The following is a 17,862-nucleotide window of genomic DNA, read 5'->3' as shown; positions in this document are numbered from 1 at the left end:
GCCACATGCGGCCCCGTGAAGTATTTTGTGCAGCCTTGGTCGAAGGCGATGCAATGTTTTCCTCTGCTGCCCCTGGGTGTTTACCGTCTTGCCGGCTCCCTCCTCTGTCTTGCTGCAGCGTTTGCGCGGCCCCAGAAACATTTTTTTCGGCCAATGCAGCCCAGGGAAGCCAAAAGGTTGGACACCCCTGAGTTAGATAGTTCTAAGTCAAATAGATGCTGGCATTGTCATCTCGATATGGGGACTGCTGTTCTATTGTCCCTTGATACTTAAATTCTGGAGATCCATATAGAGTCAAATCAATATGGAACAATTACTTATGCTTGCTAATACTTATGGGGAATTCAGGAGACATCTAAAAACACATCTGTTCCTGAAGTATTTAGGCAGTTATAAAATCTTTCCCACAATAACTGATCTCTAGAGCCGCTATTCACTAGTTTTAACCTGCCAGTTCTACTCAATTTGTAGCAATAGAACTTCACAGTCCTGCGGTATATAAACTGTTTATTATTATTATTACTCTGGTAATTGTGAGATCTTTTTTGAAGCATCTTTCTACTTCCTGTTCATGAAAAAAAATGCCAGAGTTTGCCAACAACCCATTTGATATCTTCAGTCTTTGCTCTTCAACAGTGGCGAGAAGCATTTCATAACAACAAAATAGTCCGTATGTTTGCTACAGAGGTTCATTCGGAATTTTAGCAGAGCCAAATTCACCTGCCAAAACATCCATCGGATTTCTCTTACACAGTTCCTCTCTCTGGATCACTGGGCACATGCCGTCAGGGCGTTGGGCTTTGATGAAATCAAAGCAATTAATAGTGACTGCTGAGGGGTGTAATATATCTTTAAAAAGGCAGACTTTTGATTGTAACACTTAAGATCCTTTTGAAGGCAGGAAGTGACCAGAGCACCTGTAGGTAGAATATGTCTTCAGGTCACTGAGCAGGCAGTCATTTGACTTCAGTGGGTGGAGGTGTGACCTTTGTCATCTGTGACCTGGAAGTCTTCCACTTCAAATGCAGCTGTTGACGTGCAGACAGTCCAGTGCAGTGAGGTCATGAGTTATAGCTGAGACCTCCGACATGGCGCACGGCCTTTGGGGCGATTGGTATCGTTGAAAAACTTTGGTCTCCATGCATCTTTCTGCTTGTGGCGACCTGCGACCTTGGAAGATTTAATTCTAAAAATGAGCATTAGATGCGGTGCTAATGTTTCACTATGCCAGGGTTTCTTTTCTAGCTCCGATTGTATAATGCTTGCCTCGGCACTAATTAGCCATGTTTGTAACTTAAAACAAGATACAACTCCCTTACCAAGCAAAATTGATTTGAGATACTTATGAATTGATTGTAATTTTTACAAAAACACTTGTGCATTAACTTTTCAACAATGCTGAAGAAATAGGACGGTTGGAAAGTAAAGCCGCACGCTTTCCTGGTGTAGTGCAACAGTTCATTGAGTGACATCAATATTCGGTATACAAGGACTGGCACATGTGGAGAGGAGACGCAGCTTTTGTGATAAAAGGAGCAGCGGTATAAGGTGGGGGACGGTCCGCCCCGGACGCCGTCTTGGTGAGACGCCTGTCCTCCTCTCCACCCACCTCCCTGCTCCTTCCCCGCCCCCTCACCGCCACGCACCGGCTCTTCCTCTGACATCACTTCCTGGACCCGTGCCTAGGAAATGACATCAGAGGAAGAGGTGGGGAGTGGAGAAGAGGGGAAGGGCGCCTCTCATCCTCGCTAAACCACTGAAAAGGAGTACCCTTATAAGTGCATAGTGAGGAGCATATGTTGAACACAGGGTTCCTTTTACTAAGAACATAAGAATTGCCGCTTTTGGGTCAGACCAGTGGTCCATCATGTCCAGCAGTTCACTCATGCGGCGGCCCTTAGACCAAAGACCAGCGTCATAACTAGCCCTACCTGTGTACGTTCTGGTTCAGCAGGAACTTGTCTAACTTTGTCTTGAATCCCTGGAGGGTGTTTTCCCTTATAACAGCCTCCGGAAGAGCGTTCCAGTTTTCCACCACTCTCTGGGTGAAGAAGAACTTCCTTACGTTTGTACAGAATCTATCCCCTTTCAACTTTAGAGAGTCCCCTCTCGTTCTCCCTACCTTGGAGAGGGTGAACAACCTATCCTTATTTACTAAGTCTATTCCCTTCAGTACCTTGAATGTTTCGATCATGTCCCCTCTCAATCTCCTCTGTTCGAGCGAGAAAAGGCCCAGTTTCTCTAATCTTTCACTATATGACAACTCCTCCAGCCCCTTAACCATCTTAGTCGCACTTCTCTGGACCCTTTCAAGTAGCATCATGTCCTTCTTCATGTATGGCGACCAGTGCTGGACGTAGTACTCCAGGTGAGGGCGCACCATGACCCGGTACAGCATCATGATAACTTTCTCCGATCTGTTTGTGATCCCCTTCTTTATCATTCATAGCATTCTGTTCGCCCTTTTTGCCGCCACCGCACATTGCGTGGTCAGCTTCATTGACTTGTCGATCATAACTCCCAAGTCTCTTTCCTGGGAGGTCTCTCCAAGTACCGCCCCGGACATCCTGTAATTCGTGCATGAGTTTTTTGTTACCTACATGCATCACTTTACACTTATCCACGTTGAACCTCATCTGCCATGTTGATGCCCATTCCTCGAGCCTGATTAAGTCACGTTGCAGATCTTCGCAATCCCCCTGGGTGTTCACTACTCTGAATAACTTTGCATCGTCCGCAAATTTAAGCCGTGTTAGAACATTAATGCAAGGAATAGCGCGCGCGCTAGATGCTAACGCCGCATAGCGTGGGTTTATCACGCGCTAAAATGCGTGTGCTAAAAACGCTAACACAGTTTAGTAAAAGGAGCCCACAGTTTTTACTTGAACACGAATATAACATTTATGTATTTTTGGGGCACTATTGAGTTCTCTCCTTGGGCTAATTGAGTGTGGAGTTCTTGTTATGACCTATGACAGGGGTCTCCGACCTTTTTCACTTTAAGGACTGCCAAGGATCCATTAGAAAGTTCCGAGGGCTGCAGACTCAGGCTCCTCGGAGAATTCCCCAGATAAGGTACTTTTTCTTTGTTTTTGAAAGGCGACTACACTTCTTCCTCCGTATTCGCGGTTTCAGCATTTACGGTTTCGATTATTCGCGGTTTTTAGTTTGATGGCTCTTCCCCCCCCCCCCCCCCAATTACATCAGCTTGCATAGGGAAAATCGCTGATTCCCGGCACTTTCTTCACCATCTTTTTGCCTCTCCTTCAGGAACAGGCCAGGTCTCCCATCATGTTATTCGCAGGTTCACCATATTCACGATGGTTTTTAATAGAAAACAGCGAATAACATATGAAAAAGTTATTCGCGGTTTTTCTGTATTCACGGGTCTGTTAATCCCGTATCACAGCGAATACGTAGGGAGAAGTGTACTGTTCTTTCAGGTGCCAGTTCTCCAAATGGACCAGGCGCCTACTTCATGTCTGTTCAACACCACCACCCACTGGAAGAGAAATGCTGAGGAGCTTCAGCTGATAATAATTTTTATTCTTATATACCGCCAAACCATCAGTTCAAGGCGTTTTACAGCAAGAAGAAACTGCACAAACAGTGAATTACTTACATAAGCATATCAAAATTTCTCATTAAATACAAAATGGCAATTAAGTTACATATTTATCAAACAGATAATTTCTAAGAATTTTTCTAAATAAATAATAAGACTGAGCTTGGGGAATAAGCGTATTCCAACATGAATTCAATGCACTAGCCTGAAATGCAAAAGTTTTTCCTAATCTCTTATAACGACATGCTTTTACCGATGGAAATGTAAATCAGTAAGTTTTTCGTGTATTCTTATTTGAATTAAAAAAAAAAAAATTCAAAGTGGGAAGAGAGGTAGGTTGGAGTCAATCCAAATAAAACTTTAAAAGATACAGCCAAACCTCTGGCCTCAAATGGCAATCAGTGGAGATTTAAATAATAAGGGCTTACATGATCATCTTCCCACTCACCTCCTCACCTGCCTTCCTCAGCCCTCTAAACCTTCCTTTCCTTGGGTGCTGCTGTGCTGTTGCCGAAGACCTCTCTCCCTGCCCTGAAGCCTCTCTCCATGGTGTCCCTGAACTTTCTGTTTCTGGGCAGGACACTATGGAGAGAGGGCCCCATCACTGAGCAGTGACTGCTGTACTTGTGAGCATTTTGCACCGAGGTCTCTTTTCTTTATTTTTTTTGATATTGTGGTCATATTCAATTTGTTAAAATACCCCCCCTCACCCCCTTTTTATCAAGCTGTGCTAGAGGTTTTTAGTGCGGGCCAGCGAGATAAGTACTCCGCTGCTCATAGGAATTCTTCCGGGTAGAGCTTTGGATTCTTGCCCAGAAATAGCTAAGAATAAAAAAAATTTAAATTGAATCAGGTTGGGCAGACTGAATGGACCATTCGGGTCTTTATCTGCCGTCATCTACTATGTTATTATGTTACTATGGGCTTCGGGTCATTTACCACGCCCACACTAAAAATCTCTAGCGCAGCTTGATAAAAAGGGCCGATAGATTTTTGCGTTAACACCCATTAGATTAACCCTTTCATTGGCAGATGGTGAAACGGCTGCTATACGTAACTTGATGTTGAACGAGAGCGACAGTGCCAAGTAAGCAGGCGTTTGGAGATGCAGATCTCCGATAAGAACCATAGAGAACACATGTTGCTTCTGAGCAATAATGCCAAATAAAGGGTTAATGTAACTTCGAGAGGCTCTAGTGCACCAAATTGTTAAGTGGTTTTCTTTGAATTGTGTTTGCCTGTATTTTCCGCTTAGTTCCTGGTGATTTATTTCTGTCTAAAATAGACACGACCCAGACCTTTGTCTATGGCAGCCGAGGTCAGGAGTGCCCCAAGCTGGAAACGTTTCCTATGAGGCATGCCCTTAGGCTTTGGGTGCAGTTTTGGCACTCTTACCTCCTTTGCATCTGGGGTGACTACATTGGCCAAGAATTTTTTTCCTGAAGGCCCTTGCCTCCCTTATTCAGCTTTGTACAACTGACTTGTAGCCTTTTTCCAGAGTTCCTAAAAGTGTACAATTCAGTTAACTCTCTGCTGTTGCTTTTACTTGATTGAGTTGGGCTCCATGCTAAGGGTTGTCAACACTACCTCGACAATACGGCAAAGGGCAAAAACTAAGTCATGTCCAATAATTAAAACCCACAGTGATCCCTCACAGTATTTCCATTACTTCTGCAGACCGAACAGTACTATAACGTAAAAAAGGAAGCTGCAAAACTGTGTGTTTAGGTCAAAGTGGAGCACGGGTCTCCGGCTGTTCGGGAGGTATTAGTTTCTCAATTCAAATAGTCATATAAAAACAAGTCAAAGCCTCAGGATTTATATAGGTACACACTGTATCATTGAAAGTACAACCTCGCAAAATACAATGATAAATCCTGAGGCTGCTTTGACTTGTTTTTATATGACTACAGTATAATCTCGTTATAACAGACTTCAAGGGACCTGGAAAAACGTTCCGTTATATCCAGAGTTGCATTTTTTAAAAACTTTAATTGGGATGGCACGAAACGATTGCAAACCAAGAATACTAAAAGATCTTTTAAAGCATTATGTCATACTGTACTGGAAAGAAAAATACTCTTGTCATTTTCTTCTGGGCTGCATTTTGATACTATATCACCGGCACACCATGCACCTTGTAGGCGGAGCCTGCATGTCCGTTATAGCCGAACAAAACTAGAGCTAAAAGCGGCTCTGGGAACCAAATTGGTTGTCATATCCGAAAGTCCGTTATATGCAATGATTTTCTGTATGTTAATAAAGGTGCATGGCCAGCAGACCTCGTCCGCTATATGTGAGGTTCCATTATAAGTGAGTCCGTTATAACAAGATTATACTGTACTAGCAGATTACCCGGCATTGCCTGGATATTTATTTATCCCAAAATGCCCCCCCATGTCACGTCCCACATGCCCCACCCCCCACAGGAATGTCCCTCTCTATGGGGCTGAACTTGGACTTAAATGGCATCAGGAGTGTCAGTATTCATCTCAGTGAGCCTGAAAACTATGGGTTAGACACTAATATCTGTCGTTTTCGATAATTTTTACATCAGCCCCTTCCCACCCCCCACAGTATTTTTCCCCAGGTAGTAAATCATATGTGTATCAAGTTTGGTTGAAATATCTCCATGCGTTAATGGATTAGAAACATAGAAACATAGAAAGATGACGGCAGATAAGGGCCATAGCCCATCAAGTCTGCCCACACCATTTACCCACCCTCTTAAGTCTACTGACCCCTAAAGTACAATAATTGTACTGTCATTCTACTGACCCGCCAATTCAAGTCCTAGTGACCCTATCCCTTGGCATGACCTCGTAGGGATCCCACATAGGTATCCCATTTGTTCTTGAAGTCTGGGATGCTGCGTGCCTCGACCACCTGCACTGGAAGCTTGTTCCAATGCTCAATCACTCTCTCCGTGAAGAAGTACTTCCTGGCGTCTCCACGAAACTTCCCTCCCTTGAGTTTGAGCGGATGTCCTCTTGTGGTCGAGGGTCCCTTGAGAAGAAAGATATCCTCTTCCACCTCGACCCGTCCCGTGATGTACTTAAAAGTCTCAATCATGTCTCCCCTCTCCCTACGCTCTTCGAGAGTGTAGAGCTGCAATTTGCTCAATCTTTCTTCGTACGGGAGACCCTTTAGCCCCAAGACCAACCTGGTGGCCATCCGCTGAACCGATTCAATTCTGAGCACATCCTTACGGTAATGTGGCCTCCAGAATTGCACACAGTATTCCAGATGAGGTCTCACCATGGCTCTGTACAATGGCATCATGACTTCAGGTTTCCTGTTGACGAAGCTTCTCTTGATACAACCTATCATCTGCCGTGCTTTAGATGAAGCCTTCTCCACCTGAGTGGCTGCCTTCATGTCAGCACTGATGATCACTCCCAAGTCTCGTTCTTCTGTAGTCCTTGTTAAAGTTTCTCCATTCAGGGTGTAGGTTCTGCAAGGATTTCTGTTACCGAGATGCATGACCTTACATTTCTTGGCGTTGAAGCCAAGCTGCCAGATCAAGGACCATTTTTCTAAAGTACGCAGGTCTTGCTCCATAGCATCCTGTAGATTATAGCCGTTTACTATATTGCATAGTTTGGCGTCATCATTTTCGATGTCACCCCCTTCCTACCCCCTTCCCACTCCTACATGTCACCCCCTCCCCCTCCCCCCACAGTATTTGTGGCTAGGTAGTAAGTCTTATACTGTATATACCAAGTTTGTTTGAAATATGTCCATGCGTTTATGGAATAGACACTAATATCTGTCGTTTTCAATGTCACCCCCTTTCCACCCCCTGCCCCCCACCCATGTCACCCCCTTCCTCCCTCCACAGTATTTGTCCCCAGATAGTAATTGATATGCATACCAAGTTTGGTTGAAATCTCTCCATGTGTTTCACAGTTATGCTGATTATTCATCTCAGCAAGCCGGAAAACACTATGGGGTGGACACTAAAATCTGTTGTTTTTGATAATTTTTACATGTCACCCCCTTCCTGCCCGTACAGTGTTCCCAGATAGTAAGTCATATGTATATCAAGTTTGATAGAAATCTGTTAGAGAATGACACGGTGACAAAATTCATCACCGTCCCCGCCCCCGCGGATAACCGCGGGAAACCATCTTCATGTCATTCTTTAAAGAGAGAGGGAAGAATCAGAGTATGAATGGTCACAACCACTGTGAAGAATACTGGTGTAGAAGGACTGAGGTTGAAATAGACACTACAGAATGACAGTCTCTGGTATCCAGAGCAGATATTGTGATGTCATAATGCCTCATTCCACCAGTGCCTAAGAGCCAATCACATCAGTGATGTCACAATGGCTTGATTATCCTTGGCTCACATAAGAATCAGAGTATGAATGGCCACAACCACTGACCCACAAGCTTTGCTTTGAAGAATGCTGGTGTAGAAGGACTGAGGCTGAAATAGAAATGGGATTATTTCCCGCGGTTATCTGCGGGGACGGGAATGGTGATGAATTTTGTCACCGTGTCATTCTCTAAAATCTGTCCATGCAAGAATACTATTCAAATTCTACTGTCTACTATTTAAACCCATAAACGGAGACAGCCCAAGCTACCTGAACAACCATCTCATCCGAAATACATCAACTAGACATAGGAAAACACACACTCCATTCACGCATCCCCCAATCAAAGAAGTCAAACGGAAAAAACTATATGACGTCCTCCTAGCCACACAAGCAGCAAAGCTCGACAACCAAATCTCCAATCTACTGATTATGACCCCAGACTACAAAACATTCAGAAAAGAAGTAAAGACGCTACTTTTCAAGAAATTCCTGCAAATGACTTAATACCGCTAGCTCCTTCCCACTTCCCAATACCTTCCCGATTCCCCAAAGCAACCTCACCTACTCTTCATCTCCTCTAGAAATTACCAGATATCTTCTTCATGTAATACGTTTTTTTGTAATTCTTTTGTAATCTGCCTTGAACCGCAAGGCAATGGCGGAATAGAAATCTCAGATGTAATGTATTCATCTCTGTGAGCCCGAATATTATGAAAACTATCGAGTAGACCCTAAAAATCTGTTGTTTTTGATCATATTTACATGTCACCCTCACAGTATTTTTTTCCCAGATAGTAAGTATACCAAGTTTGGTTGAAATCTGTCCATGTGTTTCAGAGTTATGCTAGAACATACATACACACATCCGATTTTATATACTGTATATATAGATAGATAGATTTGAATTGAGGAATTAATAAACACAGGTATCTCCTGGACATCCGGAAACCTGTGCTTCACTTTGTCCTTTCGTTTGTCGACTTTGTTGGTGGAACACTGGTTCTTCTGTTGCTTTGCCGGGATCTAATGTTTAGGTCAGAAAGTCTCATTGCTAGCCTCCAGCTGCTCTGGAAATCTTTTTAATTAATATGACTATCAAGTCAAGTCGTTACAATTAAGAAATGTACATCAATAGAAGACATGTATCGGGTAGCTGAATTTCTCCCTTTTTAATACATTACATGACCCCCTTGACTTGTAGAATGCCACACAGTTGCTTGAACCAGAAAACAGGTGGCCAAGATAGAAAGCAAGAAGCTTCGGAAAACCTTTTCTGCATTTGCTCGTTTGCCAGCAGATTTCTTTGAGCAGCAAAAGGAAAATGGAAAAAAAAAAAAGATTTTATTTCCGTCAGTTCCAATATACAGTAGTTACTGAACGGGAAGAGGAAACACTTAACAAGGGAGGGAACTTGGCATAGAAGAAATGGAGCTTTAGAAGTAAACGAATCAGGTGATAGGGCTGTACAGCATTTCCCCCAAAATGACTAAAAGCAGGAATTCACTTAACATTGCTGCACAATAAAAATGAAAGTTTATCCGCTGTGTAAATCTTGTCTGTGTGGAGAAAAATACCCTTGTGTATATATTTTAAGTTTGGTTATAGGAACGCTGAGTATCTGTACCGATCTCATTGGAAGGATACAATGCAATATATATACTGTGATTGGGTGTATGTCCCATCACGTGAGAGAGGGCCGCCCCAAGGGAAGGCTATATCAGAGTCTACCTCTCCCCAGAAGTGCCCAGGGGTAATAGATAACCCAGGATTAAACAGGGAATAGCTGGGTTTAACTAATTCCTACTGGGGTGGTTCTAATCATAGTGGAAGACTAGGTGGGTGGTGTTAGGAACCTGCCTAGTCCAGAGTATTCTGCTCCAGAGTATTCTGTTGCCCAATAGTAAAGAGTGAATGACCTTGCCATTGGATTTGAATAACTAATTTGCATAAGAATCAAGTGGCAGAGAAAAGTGGTGATTTGTAAAGAAAAGATACTCCTAGAACCTTAAACTGGACTTCTGATAGGGAGAGGAGCTCTGGCTTGGACCCCTCAATCCTTGGGGGGACATTTTGAGGGGGGGGGGTCAAGAGGGACCTCACCCTGAACTGACAACAGAAAGGAGCTTAGTTAGAGAGTTCCTGGAAACAGGAGCACCTGGGTGACCCTTGAGGGGAGGAATGCAGGCCTAGTGCCTAACCCTCAGTAAGCCCAAAACCATCTCTGAGCATAAGAGCTCTAGTGAACGGACACTTGGCCTATTCGCCTTGGTAGGTGGTAGCTGGAGACTTGGCCTAGCCCTTTGGGTAGGCAGTGCCAGGATCGTGAAATATACACAATTATTACTATTAATTATTTCTATAGTGCTACCAGATGTACAGAGCCTTGAACAGAGTCATGAAGGAGAAAGTCCTTGCTCCAAGGAGCTTACAAGCTAAAGAGACAAGACAAACAGGATGCCATGAATACAATTAGGGGAATACACTTTATGGAATACACTTTATGGAATTCTCTCCCTCAATACATCCGTGATGAACTTCATCTACCCAAATTCAAGATCCATCTTAAAACTTATCTATTTCAAGATGCCTTCGACAAATCTTAATTTATCAGTTACCCTAAGAAACCTACTTTATTCAGTATGCATCACTTTTTCCATGCACCCTTATCCTTCATGTTTTTTTTCCCATCCCTCTATCTCATTTTCCTCTAACAATTATGTAACTTTTCTACTCCTCCCAACATACCCTCACTATCTAGTCAGTCTGTAAGTGTCATATATGTTTACCCTAATTATTCATACACACCCCCACTATTTCTTTCAAATCTATATTAAAATTTTTATTGTTAACCGGTCAGATATTTGTTTTATGATCGGGATATTAAAAACTAATAAACTTGGAAACTTGGAAACTTGGAATGGTTAATTCCTTGCTTAGGGTGGTGGGCAGTGGGGATTAGGGTTATGAATTGAAGGTATATAAACACTTTAAGAAGGCATTAAAGATCTCTAAGCTTCAAGATAAAATGATTATCAATTCTTAATATTCACCTTTGAGTTCTCGCTTGGAGAATATGATGGAGGAAGGTTTTGATATGCTTCCAGAGGGCTCTTTGGTTTGACAATTATCATCTCATGAGATTTCCACAAGGGAGACTCTCTTGGTTTCAATCTCTAAGGAGACTGACAAACATTTTAAAGTTGTTCTTTAAAGATGTTCTTTTTTTGTGGACAAAAAAAATACAAGTTTATCCTGATGTGGCTCATAGAAACATAGAAACATAGAAATAGACAGCAGATAAGGGCCCACGGCCCATCTAGTCTGCCCACCTTAATGTCCCTCCCCTACCTTTGCCCTGTGAATAGATCCCATGTGCCGATCCCATTTGGCCTTAAAATCAGGCACGCTGCTGGCCTCAATCACCTGTAGTGGAAGACTATTCCAGCGATCAACCACTCTTTCAGTGAAAAAGAATTTCCTGGTGTCACCTCGTAGTTTCCCGCCCCTGATTTTCAACGGATGCCCTCTTGTTGTCGTGGGACCCTTGAAAAAGAAGATATCTTCCTCCGCCTCGATGCGGCCCGTAAGATACTTGAACGTCTCGATCATGTCCCCCCTCTCTCTGCGCTCCTCGAGCGAGTATAGCTGTAATTTGTCAAGCCGTTTTTCGTATGGTAGATCCTTGAGTCCCGAGACCATCCGGGTGGCCATTCTTTGCACCGACTCCAGTCTCAGCACATCCTTGCGATAATGCGGCCTCCAGAATTGCACACAGTATTCCAGGCTCGAACTACTCAGATAAGGAGGACATTTTTCTTTTTAATTAGAAACCTGGCGTTAAAAAAAAAAAAAAAAGGTGGTAAGGTGTCAATGTGTTAATACTCTGAATGGTAATCGATGAGTGTTTTAAGCCCGCTCAGTTTAGAAAAATTGTTCCTGGAGCATGTTTCTTAGTGCTTTAGAGACAGTAACTGGGGGATAGTTTGAGTCTCCCCAAGAAGTTAGGGTTTTAGAATATGAACCTGTATTGCTTTTTTTGCTGCGAGTTAGAATGTTCATATTATGAAGCTTTAAACTTTTAGATGCTTCAACAGAACACCCCGTAGAAGGCACCAACCACAGTCCTCAACTACTTCTCCTTCCCCAATGAAGTGTTCCGCCCCCGTCAGTTTGTACCAAAGCAAGCAATAGCCCTCAAAATAGAATATAAGAAAGAAACCAACCAGGTCGTGCATGTGCAAGACCTGAGGGCTAGGACTTCGATAGGAAGGCAGGACTTAAATGGGAAACCAAGGTGGCAAGGGAGCCCCTTCTGATGATTCAGACAGGTCTTGACCTGTTTGGGCCGCCGCGGGAGCGGACTGCTGGGCAGGATGGACCTGTGGTCTGACCCGGCAGAGGCACTGCTTATGTTCTTATGTTCTTAGGGGTACGTGGATGCTTCCTGATAACTCAGCTCTGTTCTGCTCTTCAAGAAATATACTAAACACAATTTATGAACAATTCAGTCCTGGGGACACACCCAGTCAGCCAGGATTTCAAGACGTCCATAATGTGCTTAAGATAAATTTGCATGCTGTACTTTCATTTTTGCACACCTGTCTCAGTGTGAGTATCCTCAAAAACCTGAGTGGTGGGGTGTGCACTGACTGGATTGAGAACCTCTGGCTTGGAACCATCATCCTAGGTCATTTTCTGAGGGCATAGAAAGAAAATGTGGGAGTTGGGAATATTTAGGCCTGGGCCTTAATTTATGAAAAGGTAGTTTTATAACTGGACGCATTCAGTTATATAAACCGAGTGAGTCTAAGTGCACAGAAAAGTGGCACTTGCGCAAAAGTGAATTACGTACTGTTCTCTAAGATAGCAAGTAAGTGCTACAGTGTATAACTGGGGCATAAGAGTACCGTATTTTCACTCATATACCACGCACCCGCGTATAACGTGCGGGAAACTGTAATTTATGTAAATAAATTTTTATATACCGCGCATGCCGCCCCGACTCTCCCGTCACTGCCCGCCCCGACTCTCCTTTCGCACGCCCCGACTCTCCTCTGGCCGCCCTGACTCTCCTTTCACCCGCCCCGACTCTCCTCTGGCTGCCCCGACTCTCCTCTCCCCCTTGAAGTCCTGTCCCCACCCTGAAAGCCTGATGCCCCCCCCCCGACGTCCGATTCACCCCCCGCAGGACCGCTCGCACCCCCACCCCGAAGGACCGCTCGCCCGCACCCCCACCCCGAAGGACCGCTCACACCCCTATAGCCTCACGACCTCCCCCATCATGGAGAAGCTCCTACCGTTGTCCTGTTGCTTCCTCTTGGTGGTCCCGGCCCTTCTGTGAGCCCTGCGTCTGCGCTGCTTCCTCTTCCGGCGGTCCCTCCCTTTCTCTGACGTCCGAGAAAGGGCGGGACCGCCGGAAGAGGAAGCAGCGCAGACGCAGGGCTCACAGAAGGGCCGGGACCGCCAAGAGGAAGCAGCAGGACAACGGTAGGAGCTTCTACATGATGGGGGGGGGGTCGGGAGGCTGTGGGGGTGCGAGTGGTCCTTCGGGGTGGGGGTGTGGTTGCGAGTGCATGCGAGCGGTCCTTCGGGGTGGGGGTGCGAGTGCGTGCGAGCGGTCCTTCGGGGTGAATCGGACGGGGGGGGGAACTATGTAAAAAAAAAGTTGTAAAACGCGTTCACGTGTATAACACGCATGGTTATGCACGGTTTGTAAAATTGTGTATAACGCACGCGTTATATGCGTGAAAATACGGTACACATGAGAGGAGCATGTACATGTCTCCAACATAATGCGTGCATGGTGTACTTAGGCCCTTCCAGTGACCTGGCATAAATGATTGCATCTTCTTCATGTAACTTTGCCAATTTGGATTTACGCTAGTATTCTGTAGCAGTATCTTGGCACCCAGGTGTAATTAAGAACATAGAATAGAACTGATGCTGAGCCTAAATATTCCCAACTCCAGCCTTTTTGCCCATTCTGGCCCAGACTCTGTCCATGATGCGCTGAAGTTAGGCGAAGGTAGGCACCCTACTGCCACCCAACTAACCAACCAGGGGGCATGTTTTAAAAAAATAATTGAAGGTGCTGTTCCAGGGCGTCGGTCTCGTGCCTACGGAGACACAAAGGGATGCCTAAGGCCAGCAGGGGAGTGGTTTGCGCCAGAAGTGGCCTTAGGCGTCCCTCTGCACCTCCAAAGGCGCGAGGCCGGTGCCTTAAATAGAGGCCTTTAAAATGCTGGCCTGCATTTAAGACGCCTGTTTTACAAAACAGCCGCGATTCTACAAATGGCACCGGAGCGTGATTGACGCGCGATCGGCAGCCGTTTCTTAGGCGTCCGCCAATACTGGCGCTGTTTATAGAATCTGGCCCTCTGTGTCTACAAGAGAAAACCTTGATAAAACCAGATGTATTTGTTTATCTTGCAAATCTTTGAAAGCATTAAAAAAAATCTGGAACCCTGATTAGAGCGTTAAACTTGATGGTTTAGATATATTGCCAGGATTCACTAACCTGCCCGATCGGGCCCGATCCAGGCCCAATCCGGGCAGGTCCGACGAATTCCGAAAGGAAAAATATGCAGATGGGGGCGATCGGAGGAACACCCCCATCTGCCTGCACGGCATCTGTAGATGGTCTGCACATGCCCGTTCGAGTCAGGGCCCTTTTTTTTTTTTAACTTAACTTTTTTTTTTCTTTTTTTCTAGGGCAAAGGGAAAGGGAATGTGAAACAGGACGTTTGGAGCCCGTGGTTTTAACCTGCTTAAGCCCGCAGGTTAAAACCACGAGCTTGCACTACGGGGAATCTAGCCCTAAGATCTTGGCGGTGCTGGAGCGGGATGAGGGGTTTGAGAGAGACCGAGAGACGGGTGTAGGACTCACCGGGCCGCTACTTGTTCCCTCTTCTTAAGGGAAGGGTTTTGTGCGCACACAGGGAAAGGTGGGACGATCGGGGCGGCAGGAGAGATCGGGCTGCAGGAGTTCGGGGCAGGCAGGACTTCTGGGCGACTTCGGGGAAGGCAGGAGATCGGGGCTGACAGGGCAGAGAGCAGGGCTGCAGAAGGCAGGGCAGTCGCAAAGGGCTTCAGCGACTGGTCCTGAGAAGTCACTTTTTTTTTTGATCGGCCAGCCCAGTCGGTGTTACAGGGCTTTGTTTAGTGAATCGCATCCCTGCCTACTCTGCATGCCATTGCTATCATTTGCATGCGCGGATTGGAGGATGGTCGGAAGACAGGTAAGTGAATCGGGCCGGGGTCACTAACTTGAAGACTCTGAACCGATATGACTCAAGTGGTGAGGTTGCCCGGTGAGTCCTTTGGATTCAAAGAAAGAAAATCCAGCAAGCTAGTACATGATAAAGTGTTTCCATTAGACCAACGCAACCCAGTTTGTGTCCAGCCTTCATAGACTCGGTGCAGGTTATATTTGGGAAAGGGAGGGAGCGTGACTTTTTTCAAAGCTACTGACAAGTGTATTGTGTGAGCCTGGTAAAATGGCATTGCCTGCAATGTGTCTGCTGACCTTTATTTTCTGCAGACGTGACCCAGAAATGTGAGGATGTTTGCATTTGCTTTCTAAAATGGCCTGAAATGGACTTCCTGGATTAGAACAGACGAAAGCACCACGACTCTGCTGCAAAACTTCCACTTGCCACACAATTATTTGGGACCCTTCTTCAACTCTATTAAGTCGCCCCCAACACCCCAAAAATGAGGTTCCATAAGCTATTGCCGAGTGCTTTGCATCTGGTTTACGGCCCACCCAGTCCTGTCATCTTGTATACATGTTGGTGAATAGTTTAAGCACGGCTTCTACTGTAAACTGACTTTCTCCTCCTGTTTCCTCATCAGGCACTCGTCAGGCTGCCGCCTCACATTTCACAGTGTGATGAAGTCCTGAGGTTCTTTGAAGCGCGACCAGAGGACCTAAACCCACCTAAAGAGTAAGTGCTCTTAGTTAACTTCCACGTCTGGGGTTATTATATTTATTTGTGTTGCAATTTAAATTTTAAAAAAACCCCAAGCTCTTGCAAAATGACAATACTTCAGACGTCATCTGATGAAAAAAAATTCTTCTACAATAACACCAAATAAAGAAATCAATGGAATCAAACGCCAGATCTTGTCTGTAATCACTCTGCCTCTTTTGATTATACTAATTAGAGTCCCTTCCCATTGTGTTATTTTAACTGGATTGTTATCAGCAATCATTAGGCTCTGAAACTATTTAAACAGCAGGAGGGGATATCCTGCAGCCGGGATGTGGGCTCATAATTACCATCCAGCTTTAAAATACACTCATGTCCAAAGATATCTAGTCAATGTTATGGGACTCTGATTACGGCTGCCAGATGTTGAAGCGCAAATGGCCCAGACCATTAAGTTTTCCCAATCAAAAGTCTCATCTGAGGCAGCCTGCCTGTAACAGCATCGCGAATTGCTAGTGATTTACGTTCCAATAAAAAAGGGAGAAAGGAAGAGTATTCACTTGGTCCCAAAACAACCGTAATGCTTTACAGCTCTTTATGGGGCCATAGAAAAACCATAAACTTGATAAAGGCTCTACGTTAGATTAAAGTTTCAAAATGCTGGGTCATAAAAATGCAAAAAAAATAAAAAAAGGCTTCAAGTCAAGTTGCTCTGCATAATTTAGTAATAGCATATCTGTTGCCAAAGAATTTGATTTCTTGCAGTTTTAGAAAAGAAACAGTTATTATTATTAGGATTTTTTTATATACCGCCTATCAAGGTTATCTAAGCGGTTTTTACAATCAGGTACTCAAGCATTTTTCCCTCTCTGTCCCGGTGGGCTCACAATCTATCTAACGTACCTGGGGCTATGGAGGATTAAGTGACTTGCCCAGGGTCGCAAGGAGCAGCGCGGGGTTTGAACCCACAACCCCAGGGTGCTGAGGCTGTAGATCCAACCACTTAGTCACACACTCCTCCTCCTTTCTACGGAGAAAATCGTGCGGGCAACACCTATAAAACAAACGGTGGTTCCTTCGACTTATTCTGAAATTCTGTGTTTTCTGCTCAGAGTTCCATGGGTGGGTTTTTTTTTCCATTTGCATTATTTTTCCCTTGATCATACAATAATAATAATAATTTATTTTCTTGTATACCGCCCAACCAGTAGTTATAGGGGAAAACACCCTCCAGGGTTTCAAGACAAAGTTGGACAAGTTCATGCTAAACTGGTGAGACCGGACTCATTTGGAGCACTGGTCTTGACCTCGGGGCCGCCGCGTGAGTGGACTGCTGGGCAGGATGGACCATTGGTCTGACCCAACAGTGGCGATTCTTATGTTCTTATGTTGACAACAGGAGAATACTAAGACACTTCAGCACATGGTACAGTTTCATAGAACACACTATCTACGTACAATCTAAAATGATATAATAAAAGTAATACAATTGTTAAAAACATTTAAGTACAATATTAAAAATTATTAAAATTAAAACATACTGTGACAATAAAAATAAAAACATAAAACCTCATTTTATATCAGAATTAATATTCTTATTTGTCAAATAAATAGGTCTTTAATGATTTCCTAAATGTGAAGTAAGAATTAGATTGAACAATCATCGGACTTCGCCAGGAGTTCATCTTCCCAGCTTGATACTCCAAAGTCCTGTCTGAAAAGGTCTTAAAACGACAGGCCTTTGGAGTGGGGAAGATGAACTTTCCAGAATTTCTAGTTCCTTTTGTTGAATAAGAAAGTTTTCAGATACGGGGACAAATATGAGGGAGAGAATTCAAAAAGCACCTTATAACAAATGCATCCGAACTTAAAAAGCACTCTGGCCCCAAAAGGCCACCAATGCAACTTAAAAAGCACAAGAAATGAACCTCTCTCTTATGTATAATCAATTTTTATTTTCAAAAAATAAAATCCAACCTATAAATACAATCAACCATGGAATACAACCAAATACAACTGTGATACAAACGATACAGATC

General features: G+C 44.3%; 1 protein-coding gene across 2 annotated transcripts in view; it reads left to right on the top strand.

The window, feature by feature from the left end:
* The window catches only part of SH3PXD2A (SH3 and PX domains 2A), a 642,235-nt gene that overhangs the window by 228,123 nt on the left and 396,250 nt on the right, over positions 1-17,862 (top strand). For both annotated transcript variants that reach the window (XM_033942411.1, XM_033942413.1), the window contains exon 5: positions 15,747-15,838. In XM_033942411.1, the coding sequence (XP_033798302.1) occupies positions 15,747-15,838 (92 nt within the window). The remainder of the gene's footprint in view (positions 1-15,746; positions 15,839-17,862) is intronic.

This window comes from Geotrypetes seraphini, chromosome 4 (assembly GCF_902459505.1).
Source record: "Geotrypetes seraphini chromosome 4, aGeoSer1.1, whole genome shotgun sequence".
NCBI lineage: Eukaryota > Metazoa > Chordata > Amphibia > Gymnophiona > Dermophiidae > Geotrypetes > Geotrypetes seraphini.
This window is presented reverse-complemented; position numbering and strand designations above follow the sequence as displayed.